Below are 12,607 nucleotides of genomic sequence, written 5' to 3'. Positions count from 1 at the left end.
TAAAGCAGGATTCTGAGAAGAGAATGTATTTCCTCTCTTTTTATAGTATCACCCCATTCACCTTGTGGTGGCTGTTGATGTGGAACAGGCTACCACTTTGCAAGATCCTTCTTTCCCTGATGGTTGAGCAAACTTCAATGCTGTACAAAATGCATCACACTTTCTGTATTCTACTCTTTAGAAACTCACGTTCTTCTTTTAGCCTGGCTTCCAAGCTGGACAAAGATTCCTAGCACATAGGATATGCTGAACAAATGTCACTTTATTTCAGCCCAACTCCTGATGAGTATGAAATAGAAAGTGATGAAAGTAGATTCTCTTATGTCACCATGGGTATGTCCTCTGGCTTCTTGGCTTCTGGTTCCATATTTGTAAAAACAAGAGTTACACTCATTCACATTATGGTCAAACATGATGAAGCTGAAAAGTACTCTTAAAATCAGATTTATTTCTTTTGAAATTAATTATTTAATCACTGTTAAATTTCTACATAGTGGACTCTACCATGACAGGTGAGGACAATTTGTGATTATACAACAGTTTCCATTATTCAAGTGTCTTCACCTACATCTTCTCAATATTTGGTCCTATCTGGTAGTTAAGGCAGGTTTTATCATCATTTTATAGGTAAGGAAAATGATATGTGTAAAGGTCAAAAGTGGCTCTTCTCCCTTTCCCCATAAGATATAAGATCTTTTTTTTTTAAGTGAGGCAACTGGGGTTAAATGACTTGCCCCAGAGTCACATGGCTAAGAAGTATTATGTGTCTGAAGCCAGATTTGAACTCAGGTCCTCCTGACTCTGGGACCGGTGCTCTATCCACTACACCACCTAGCTGCCCCTTCCACATAAAATCTTGAGCAACACTTATGGGCCTGAGTTCCTTCATCTGCAAAGTGAGAGGCTTGGAAAAGATGATCTCTGAGGTTCCTTTTGGGTCTAAAATTCTGTGAACTGACAGCAAGCCTTTTTGTTATTGTTGCTGTTGTCGTCGTTGTTTAGTTATTCAGTGTTTCATTTGTGTCTGACTCTTCATGACCCCATCGGGGTTTTCTTGGCAAAGATACTGGAGTGGTTTGTCATTTCCTTCTCTAGCTCATTTTAGAAACAAGGATACAGAAGTGTTAAGTGACTTGCCCAGGGTCAAACAGGCAGTCCTTATTAAGCAACTATTATGGGCCAAGCACTGTGCTGAGCACTGAGGTTACAAAGATGAAAGTGAAAGAGGCCCTGAGTTCCAGGGACTTGAATTTTAATATGGGAGAAATATAGAATAAGTATGGTGGAGCTGGAATTCCCAATTCCCATAATTGGGAAGAATCTCAATTATGGTTGCCTTCAGTGCAGTGTTAGACCTTCGTCAGTATATTCTTGGGTAGATGTGTGCTCATACACATGCATATATAGGTAGGTGACCTTCCAGAATCCAAAAGACACAGCACTGTATATGAATTTGGCACTTAATAACACTTGTTGAATTACACTGAATGTCAAAAGGCGTAGGCTTTTGTGTAGCTATGCTAATAAGACTTTAGCTGGTCTCCTTTTGGTGTTGCAGATAAGCTAAAAAAGAATCCACTACCTCATAAACAATTTTATCAGTCCATTAAATGCTTCTTGCTGCAACTATTTAACTACGAGGCTTACTGTAGATAGTAAATGTGTCATATTATTATACATTATATGTAGATTTCCTCTCAAGCTTGGATGCTCACAAGTAGTCCAAAGGTAACAGTAACAAGTGACAGATTATTAGGCTGCTGTTGGATTTCTTTTAAGAAATGAACCAGAGTCAGAGACAGGATGCCGGAGAGGTGGAGGCATCCCCTGCTAATCCATTACTAGAAGAGTTTGAATTGATTTGATGGCCCTCCTCATGGAGACAGTAGACCTTCTGCTTTATAATGTTGTTATTCAGTCATTTCCAGTTGCTTCTGATTCTTCATGCCCCATTTGAGGTTTTCTTGGCAAAGACACTGGTGTGATTTGCCATTTCCTTCTCCAGGTCATTTTACAGATGAAGAAACTGAGGCAAACAGGGTTAAGTCACGTGCTCAGGGTCATACAGCTAGTGTCTGAGGCCAGATTTGAACTCAGAAAGAGGGGTCTTTCTGACTCCAAGACCAGCACTCTATCTACTGTACCACCTAGCTGCCTTCTGCTTTATAGGATTTCATAAATTTAGGTGGTTCGCAATATTTTTGTATCCTCTTTAAAAACATCCTCTGAAAGTGAGCTCAAGGGCTTATTGAGATGTCTCTGGCCCACTCTGTTGTCGGTGCTCTAATGATCTTGTATCTACTTCGTGTGGAATTTGTATTTACTTATCTCTGTACCCGTTGTCACCACCCTCTGGCCCTAGTAGACTGCAAACTCCTTGAAGGCAGGGACTGTTTCATTTTTGTTTTCGTATCCTTAGCATAGTGTACAGGACCCTGACACGCAGTCGGTGCTTAGTTAGTGCTTGCTGAATTGAATTCTTGCCTAGAACTTTGGCCTGTTGCTTAACATATAGGTAGACTAAAAGGCAGAGAACTAGGAAATAACTGCTTTTTATTCGTTTATTCCTCTTCATTCCTTATATGGTAAAAAAGTAAAAAGATTATATACAAGGTACCCGCAAAGTCTTAGTGCAGTTCTAAGCTCTAGTAACCTACAGATGCACTAAGATTTTAGGTATACCCTGTGATTTAACTAATGCACAGTGTCTGGCCCCCATAGTCTACCAAACTCTTCACTACTTTGCTTCCTGCATCCTCATTTTCAGTAAACTTTGTGTTGATGACAGGAATCAAATTACAGCTCAGAAAGGAAATGCCTTCTGTAAATACAGTGGTGTCTGAATAATAGCTAGGAAGGACTCCAAAAATGCTACTCTTTTTACCCTGGAAAAGATAGGGAAGAGATAGAAGGGTGAGTCATCTTTCTTTGTACTTGAGGCCTGTAAAACATTCAATCATCATGTTAGGGCCTGGGGGCCCATTACAGCCCCTTGCTATTGTCTAGAACTAAATCAAACCCATTCCCCAGTTAGTTTTATTCTGACCTCTGGTTGGGGGGAAGGCAGGAGGTGCTGTTTAGTTTGGAGTAATACAATAGGGAGGACATTGATAAATTGGAGAAAATCTGAACTATGAGAAGGGCATCGACTCAGTCAGTCAATAAGTCAGTAAGCATTGTGTTTCTGTGTGCCAGGTGGGTCAGCTAGGTGGTGAGGTGGATAGAGCACCAGACCTGGAGTCAGAAAGACTCCTCTCCCTGAGCTCAACTCTAGCCTCAGACACTTCCTAGCTGTGTGACCCTGGACAAGTCACTCAACCCTGTTTGCCTCAGTTTCCTCAACTGTAAAATGAGCTGAAGAAGGGAATGGCAAACCACTCCAATATCTTTGCCATGAAAACCCCAAATGGGATCATGAAGAGTTGGACATGACTGAAAATGCCTGAACAAGAGCAACAGTGTGCCAGGTATTGTGCTAAGTGCTGGGCATCCCCAAAAGGCAAAAGGCAGTCCCCACTCTCTAGAAGGTCATGGTCTAATGGGGGAGACAGTGTGAAAATAACTGCTATTAACCCTTCATTTTGAAGAGGATCAATGACATCGTGGGGTGATGTGTTCAGTTATGAGTGAATTGGATTTAAGTGTGGCAGAGTTGCACAAAGTCCACAGACTCACTGTCTTCTAGAGTCATCAAAGGCCAGCGGCAGGACAAAAGTCAAGACGACTGGAGATGGCCCGAGATGCAGTGGGTGACCTTGGTGTCTTTGATGTCTCACTAAGCTCTAAGCGCTGTGCTGTGTCTACTTCAGCCACCTTCACGGCCATTGGAACAAATTGTTCTCATCTGCCCATTCCATCAGGGGTAGTTTTCACATGCTTGGGGTAGACACCCCCCTAACTCAGTCATGGTGTGTGGCCCATCAGTTACCCTCAACCTGATTTAGCCCTTCCACTGAGATGGTTTTACAAGGGTGTAGCCGGTGTGCTTGCTAACAGCTTCTTGGAGACACAAGTGAAAGTTAGGCGAAGGTGAACATAAAAGGTGGACGAGCCATGAATAAGATATACACAGGATAAATGGGAGATAATCAATACAGGAAAGGCACTAAGATTAAGGGGATCAGGAAGGGCTTCTCATAGAAAATGGAATTTTGGCTGGGACTTGAAGGAAGCCAGAGAGTCCATGTCAAATGAGGATCAAATGGAGCAAATGAAGATGTTTAGCGCAGAAAAGAAGAGAGGACTCAGGGGAGAATATGATAGCTTTGTTTAAGTACTGGAAAGGCAATTGTGCGAGAGAAATATTCAACTTGTTCCGACGGCAGAACTAGAGGCAATGAACAAAAGTTATAAAGAGGCAAAGTAAGGCTTGAAGTAAAGGAAAACCTTAGCAATTGCAGCTATCTCAAAGTGGAATAGGTAACCTCAGCAGACTGGTTTCTGCTTCTCTGAAGGTCTTCAGTCACAAGCTGGATGTCTACTTATCAGGTATGCTGTGGTGAGGTTGCTTTTTTGGTTTGGAGTGCATAGGGTGTTGAAGGAGGGCTTGCCGAGCCCTTTGGTGTCCACCTGGCAGTCAACTCTCACCTGATAGTTCCAAGAAGTTGTAGTGAGTGCAGCAGCCACACCCCAGCACTTGCCACACCCCAGTAAAACCATCTCCGGGGAAGGGCTGAACCAGGTTGAGGGTAACTGATGGGCCACAAACCCAGTGGTGAGTTAGGGGGATGTCTACCCCAAGCATATGAAAACTTCCCCTGGTGGAATGGGCAGATGAGAACAACTTGTTCCGAAGGCCATGAAGGTGCCTGAAGCAGGCACTATGGAGTGCTTAGAGCTTGGTCAAACATTGAAGACACCAGGGTCATCGGCTGTATCCTGGGCTATCGCCAGCTGTTTTGATTTTCGTCCTGCTACTGGACTTCAATGACTCTGGAAGAGGGAGTGAGTCTGATGACTCTATACAACTCTGTCTCACGTAAATCCATTTTACTCTTGAGTCAATACATCACTGTTGATGTCACTGGTCCTTTTAGAAAACCAAGGACAGACAACAACAACAACATCTTTTTTGGGTTACAGGTGGTACTAGATGGCTGTGGCAGTCTCTTCGAGATCTGAAATTTTAAGTTTCTGTGAAGGAAATAAAGAAGAGAAAAAAAGGAAAGAGAAGGGAGGAAAAGATCAGAGAAAATACAGGGAATAAGGAGAGCAATCCTAATAGCATTGCTAAGGGGCTGTGTGAAATTGAGCAAGACACTTAACCTTTTATTTTGCCTCACTTGTCTTCTATGTATAGTAGGAAGAATCCACACTTGAGACTAGAGTGTGGTAGAGGTATCTGGAAAGTTTTGTTTTGATTTGATTTGATTATTTTTTTAAAGTAGGCACTAAATCAGAGGTGTTCTTCATAATGAAATAGCTTGATCAACAAGATTTTACTCAGCACTACCTTGTGCCTAGAACTGTGCTAAGTGTTGGGGAAATGTTGCTGTTCTGAGGGAGCTTCCATTCTATCGTGATTAGTCCCTCTTACAGGACGTTTGATCTTTTTTTTTTTTTTAAATCCCAACCCAATACTCTTTGGTGCTGAATTCTTCCTGACCCCAAAGACTTGAAACTGGGATGTGTGTCCTTCCTGTCTTAACCCTTTATTGTTTCCAGCCATTTGAGAGGTTATAAAAGGGTTCACTGTTGTGGTTTCCCCTCCCCAGTCACTGAGGGTAAGCCAGACTGCCTCCAAAGAAAAATGACTTCCTGTACCTTTGCTTGCAGACTCAAAGCCTCAAAGGCCATCTGTGCTATCTGTTCCCTGATGCTGTTACAATTCCTAGTCAAAACAGTGTGAGGGTGGAGGTAGAAAGCCTCAGCCCTGGCCTCATTGGCTTTTGTGGCTTTCAACCAGCCCCCTGGTGTTATTTTACTGCCATTTTGGTGTTTAATTTGAGGATGTGTGTGGATCAGAAGGAGGGACCTTAACATTTTTTTCTTTGGCCAAATGATTAAATTTGAAGCTTAAAAAAGGATGCTTCTTGTGCCAAACCTGTATCCAATTGGGATCTGTGAGATACACCGAAAAACCCTCCCACATTTGAGGTCTGTCTCCCCTTAAAGAAACCCCGTGCTCAGTCACCTCTTGCCACCCAGTAATTCTGATAGCCATGGGCATCACCTTGCTATCTGTTGAAGAGACCTTGCCAGAAAGGCTGTACCCTCGAGTCCCTCTGATGCCCTTTAAAATTACAAGTGTGATCTTCTTTGCTGCTGTGTTAACTATGAGCCTGTTGAATTTCTTTCAGTCTTGAAGGGGCCTGTAAAAGCCACACAACTGAGGCATGGCCGAAGGGGAGATCACAACCTTCACAGCCCTGACCGAAAGATTTAACCTGCCGCTAGCGAATTACAAGAAGCCCAAGCTTCTCTACTGTAGCAACGGGGGCCACTTTTTGAGGATCCTTCCTGATGGCAAAGTGGATGGGACAAGGGACAGAAATGATCAACACAGTAAGCACTTCTATGATATACTGTCTTACAGTTCTCTTCCTTCCCCTCATATTTTCCCCTAGCTTTCCACCAAAAGGCTGAATGAAAGAAGGGTTTGACTTTCCTTTTCTGACCTTTCCATTTTTTTTCTTTCCTTTTCTTCCTTTTCCTTATAGGATTAAGATGATTGGATTATAGACTGAGAGGCTGAAGGGACATTAGAGACCATTTAGTCCAACGCCTTTATTTATTGATGAGGAAAACAAAGGCCCAGAGAGGTCGTGGCTCATTCAAGGTTACACAGCTCATATGTAAGAGTTGGGATTAGAACCTACATCTTCTGACTTCAAATCCAGTGCACTTTCCCCTTGTACCAAGCTCGTATTCACTGTTTTAATGGAAACCCAACATAGAACATGCACACTTACTGAGTAACTATTTTCATTTAAATTAAATTATTTCAAAACTAAGCATCATAAGATTTTTTTAGTCCACCTTACTAAGTTTCTCCCAGGTTTCTTTGTCCTTTCATTCTCATTCACATTTCCTCATGTGATTCTAGTTAGTGAAGATATTATTCTTCATGTAGTTATAAAAAAAATACTGGAAGCAACCTAAAATAACATACAAAATGTTCAATACTGGGGAAATGGTTACATGAACTGTGGCACATTAATGTAATAGATAGTAATGCAATTATAACCAATAAGTATAAGGAACACAGAGAAATCTGGAAAGACTTTTATGGAAATAATGTAAAACTTGACATTCTTTTCTAGTTGAGAAGGTGGAGAATCCAGGCCAGAGCGAAATGTCTCCCTAGCTCAATGCTTTGTCCCAAGGTTCTGTAACTAATGAAGGATCCAACCTTAGATTCCAGCCCAGATTCTACTACTGTAACATGAGAAGCCAGATGGGACAGGAAGGTAACTCCTGCGTGCATACATAGGCTTCATTTCAAGGAAGTATGGCTGTCCAGGCTATGCTTACACTGGGTTTGATTTGTGAAATCCCAGTTTATAACCCTAGCCTTACACATAATAAATTACACAGCTTTACTTCTACGCATCATGCAGATGTGGTTGTGGTCACCAAGAGCGTTAAAGTACTTCTCCAGACCTGTAGTAACTGGAGAACAGTAACAATTCCCGCCAATTCTCTGTAATAGTTCTGCCAGGAACTTGCCCCCAAGTTCCATCTCTTAGACGGTATTGATAAATCTCTATCTGTCTATCTATTTGTCTATCTGTCTATCTATCTATCTATCTATCTATCTATCTATCTATCTATCTATCTATCTATCTATCTTTTTTATTGTTTAGTTGTTCAGTCATGTCCGTCTCTTTGTGACCCTGTGGACCATATCACAGCAATACTGTCTATGGGGTTTTCTTAGCTAAGATACTGGAATGGTTAGCCATTTCCATTTCCAAAGTCACACAGCTAGTAAGTATCTGAGGCTGGATTTAAACTAGGGTCTTCCTAACTCCAGCCCCAGTGCTCTATTCACTGAGCCATCTAACTGCTTCTCTCTCTCTCTCTTCTCTCTCTCTTTCCACATGTGTGTGTGTAAACATTCCTTCTATTGACTTGTATGGTTGACATTAGATGTTCATGTCTAAGTGTGATAAATTAAATTCATGGCTCACTTTTAGTGGCAGCATGGTATAGGGAATATAGCTCTGAAGTTTGGGTTGGGAAGACTTGGGTTCAAAATACCCCCCACCTCAAATTTTGCCTCTGATACTTTCTACATGACCGTGGGCAGGTCCCTTAACTTGTTTGAGCCTTAGACAACCTTCCTGGCAAGACTTACGTGCTAATATATAGGCAGAATGGCAATCTTCCCCAGTGCATATATAAGGAACTTTCCATATTGATGAAATCACAGATACTTGCTGTATTGACATAATATATAGTTACAGAAGGGGCAGTTGGGTGGTGTTGTGGATGGAGCGCCTGACCTGAAGTCAAGAAGTCTCATCTCTCTGAGTTCAAATATGACTTCAGACACTAACTAGCTATGTGATGCTGAGCAAGTCACTTACTTCTGTTTGCCTCAGTTTACTCATCTGTAAAATGAGCTGGAGAAGGAAATGGCAAACTACTCCAGTGTCATTGCCAAGAAAGCCCCCAATAGGGTCACAAAGCATTGGACACAACTTAAATGTCTGAACAACAAAACGTAGGTATAGAAGCTGCAAATAGAGCTTCTCCCTTCTTAAAGAGATTATTATCTAAATAATATAAGCTTGCCAAGGGGAAGGAATAAATACGGAAAAACAGAAGTGGGTGGGAAATATAGCTAGACAGAAGGCGAGTAAAGAATGACTTTTTGAAGGAATTTAATCTAGCATCAAAGCTGGGGTGGCTTTAATCACTCAAGGAATACGTATGGAAGGGTTCATAGTAACCACATTAATAGGAAGTAATATACTTCAGAAATGGCATATCGTCATGGTGCCTGTATTCTTATGGCACTTCATCAGTCATAAAGTTCAGTGCAACTGACTGGGGAGATAGGGATGGAGGCTGGCTCTTAAGACTTTAATCTGATACATTGCCTCACCTCATTCCACCCCTTCCCCCCAATGCTAATTGTTTGGATAGGGGTAGAAGGGAAGGGTAGAAGCCAGAGTAGGCAACTTTGGAGATAAGTAAATGTTTGGTTTAGTTCTGAAGACTATCTTTACCATAGATTTCTTATTCATGGGGCCAAAAAAGCAAAAAAAAAAAAATATATATATATATATATATAGGATCAAGGTAGTAAGGTGCAATATAAGGTGCATGGTTTGAATTCAGAGGACCAGGGTTCAAATTCTAATTCTGCCACTTATTGTCTATATGACTTTGGGTAAGTCACTTAAACTTCTCTAGGCCTCAGTTTCCTCATGTGTAAAATGAAGAGGCTGGATTCAATGTTCTCTATGGTCCCTTCTAGCTCTATATATTATCCTATAATGCTATGATCTGGGTTCCTATTCTGCAACTGCTACCTACAACTTGTGTGATCTGGGGAAAGTCTCAACCTCTCTGGGCCTCATTTTCCCTACCTGTAAAATGAGGGGATAGGACTAGATGATGCTCAGGATTGCCAGGATCTATATTGACTCATGGTCCTTGTTCTATAAGAGCAGCGTTAGACAGGGAGGAAAGAATAGGGACCCTGTGCTTCTCTACATAAAAGGCCTACCTCCTCCTGAATTAGGGAATAGCTGGTCCTCAGGAACAGGTGAAAATAATTCAATTCAATTCAACAAAACATTACAAAGGACCTTCTGGGTATGAGGCCTTATGCTAAGCCCTATGGATACAAAGACAAAAAAGGGAAAAAGAAATAATCCCTGACCCTTGAACTGGTTGGGGAGAAAGAAACTCCTTTGATCACATGTTTTGGGGTGCTAAGCTATATATGGAAACTTTAAATTGGGGAACTCGAAGCAGTCTGGAATGAATCCAATTTCTGCATAGGTTATATTTCTTTTTTATCATAATATATATTTCTGAAGATCTCCATACATGACAGCATATTAAGGCTTCTGATGCTCGATTTTGCTTCAAGGTTCTCCATGCCTGAATTAAGATATCAGGACTAGTTTGGAAAACTGCAAATCTCAGCTTTCCACAGCTCAGTCCAAGATAATATTTGTGGTATTTCCTAATTTTAGGGGCATTCTCCTAGGAATGCTAAGGGCCTGTGCACTGGAGGCCTTCCTTTAAGGGCTTTTAACATTTGATGGATAGTGGTACAGCTCTGGGCCTGTTCTACTATTATCCCTCAGTCTGTATCTAGTGTGGTGATGCTGTCAAATGAGAGAATTAGACTACATCGTTTCCAAGGCCACTTCTAGTTCTAAATTGCCACTTACTAGCATGATACAGTGGAAACAGCAGTGGATTTTGAAAGCAAAGCATCTGTGCTCAAATCCCTGTGTTTGAGGTAGGCTGGAGCCAGCTCTAATGTTAAATGCTCAGGGTGAGCACTTTACACCTCAGAAATGGAGAAAAGGGTAATTGCTGAAAAATGAGGGCTTGATTTATCGTTTCTTTGATTGTCTAGATTTAAGGGCTAATAATACTCTGTGTGTATGTGTGTGTGTGAGAGAGAGAGAGAGAGCACAAATGCTCCCTCACCTTGCCCCACTCCTGTCCCCCCAGCTAGCTGTTAAACATTTACCAGCATACACCTACCTGTGCTGCTTCTTACTCTCTATGGGACTCTAGGAAAATTCTTTATCTTTTTTGGGTTTCAGTTTCCTCATTTTTCAAAGGAGGTGACCGGACTAGGTTATCTCTAACATCCCTTGCAGTTATCCAACTGTGGTCCTTCATTATTTTTTTCTTTCTATTTTTTTTTTTGAGGCAATGGGGTTAAGTGACACGCCCAGGGTCACGCAGCTAGTGAGTGTTATGTGTCCGAGACTAGATTTTAACTCAGGTCCTCCTGACTCCAAGGCTGGAGCTCTATGCGCTGCGCCACTTAGCTGCCTCTGTGGTCCTTAATTCTATGATCTGAAGTAAATCAGTAAATGGCTCTGCTACCCGTCTGACAGCACTTGGGCATAAATTCTCTTTTGTGACACTTTACCGTTCACTATTTGTCTACCAACTGAATTTGCTCATGAGAGCAGAGGCCAAGTTTTTTTTTTTCACTGAGCATGGATCTAAGTTGAGGAATGAGGGTGGAAAGGAGTATGGCTTCATGGATCAAGGAGTCAAGAACACAGTCATACTGATTCAACATCTCCCACTCTGAGATTCAGCTGCTTCCGCCTCCAAGGAAGGTGTACTGTTATCTTCAGTGAGACAAGAGCAAATTAGTGTAACCCCTCCCAAATGCCAACTCCTAGTTTTTTGTTGTTGTTTGATTGTTTCAGTTGTATCTGACTCTTCAGGATCCCACTTGGGGTTTTCTTGGCGAAGATACTGGAGTGGTTTGGTATTTCCTCCTCCAGCTCATTTTACAGATGAGAAACTGAGGCAAACAGGGTTAAGCGATTTGTCCAGGGTCACACAGCTAGTAAGTATCTGAGGCCAGATTTGAACTCAGGAAGATGATTCTTCCTGACTCCAGGCCCACCACTCTAACCTCTGTGTCACCTAGTTGCCCCTAACTCCTAGTTGGGAGAAGGACTAATTAATTTTAGGGAACTGTAGCAGTCATTGTTAACCAGGAGAGGGAATAGTGTATTGACCTTGGAAACAGGAAACCTGGGTTCCAGTTCCACCCAACACTTAACTAGCTCCATGATCAGGGGGAAATTGCGTACTTTTTCTAAGCCTCAGTTTCCTTGTCTGTAAATCATTGGACTTAATGACCTCTTAAGTTCCCAGCCAGCTCTAAAATCTATGAATGGTTGTGCTGAGCACAGTCCCACAAGGATAGCAGTGGCTAATGTTTCTTGGCCATTGGTTTGACCTTGAATAGCAGCCAACTCATTTATTTGTAGTGGTGCCTTGACTCAAAATCCCTTAGGTCTGAGGGTACTTCATAAAAAGTCAGCAAGGTTAAAAATAAAATAAAATAAGACAGACTTAACACATCTCAAGCACCATTTTCTGCATGAAGCCTTTCCTGATTCTTCCCCCAAATGCTAGCGACCTGCCTCCTAAGCTGCTTTGTATTTTACTACTTTGTATTTACTTCATATTTATGCAACTTATATCTACACATGTATCTTTGCCTTCTCCATCAGCGCTTATGCTCTTTGTGAGAAGGGATTGTTTTGTTCATTGTATGTATCACTCCAGGACTTAGCACACATGAAACCTAGTAGGAGCTTAATGAATACTTGTTGATAGAATAATTGATGTTGATATTCTCTCTAATGGTACAGATAACAACCCATATATACCTTCTCATCCTTCCATGGTGTTCCATGAATCCTTTGTAAACAATCCATCCAGTTCTCTTAAGACCTTCCTCTAGGTCTTTTGACATTTTATTTTATTTTATTATTTATTTATTGCAAGGTACTTGGGGTTAAGTGACTTGCCCAGGTCACACAGCTAGTGTTACCTGTCTGAGGCTGGATTTAAACTCAGGTCCTCCTGAGTCCAAGGCCAGTGCTCTATCCACTGGGCCACCTAACTGCCCCTCTTTGGACATTTTAGCTGGATA

General features: G+C 41.7%; 1 protein-coding gene across 5 annotated transcripts in view; it reads left to right on the top strand.

Moving 5' to 3' along the window:
* FGF1 (fibroblast growth factor 1) overlaps positions 1-12,607 on the top strand; it is a 154,001-nt gene that overhangs the window by 92,258 nt on the left and 49,136 nt on the right. For all 5 annotated transcript variants that reach the window (XM_021005143.2, XM_078150501.1, XM_021005144.2 and 2 more), the window contains one exon: positions 6,300-6,504. In XM_021005143.2, coding sequence (XP_020860802.1) covers positions 6,336-6,504 — 169 coding nt within the window. In that variant the 5' untranslated portion in view covers positions 6,300-6,335. The remainder of the gene's footprint in view (positions 1-6,299; positions 6,505-12,607) is intronic.

Source organism: Phascolarctos cinereus, unplaced genomic scaffold, assembly GCF_003287225.1.
Source record: "Phascolarctos cinereus isolate Bilbo 61053 unplaced genomic scaffold, phaCin_HiC Scaffold_2;HRSCAF=192, whole genome shotgun sequence".
Taxonomy (NCBI): domain Eukaryota; kingdom Metazoa; phylum Chordata; class Mammalia; order Diprotodontia; family Phascolarctidae; genus Phascolarctos; species Phascolarctos cinereus.
Note: the sequence above shows the minus strand (reverse complement) of the source record. Positions and strands in the feature narration are given on the sequence as shown.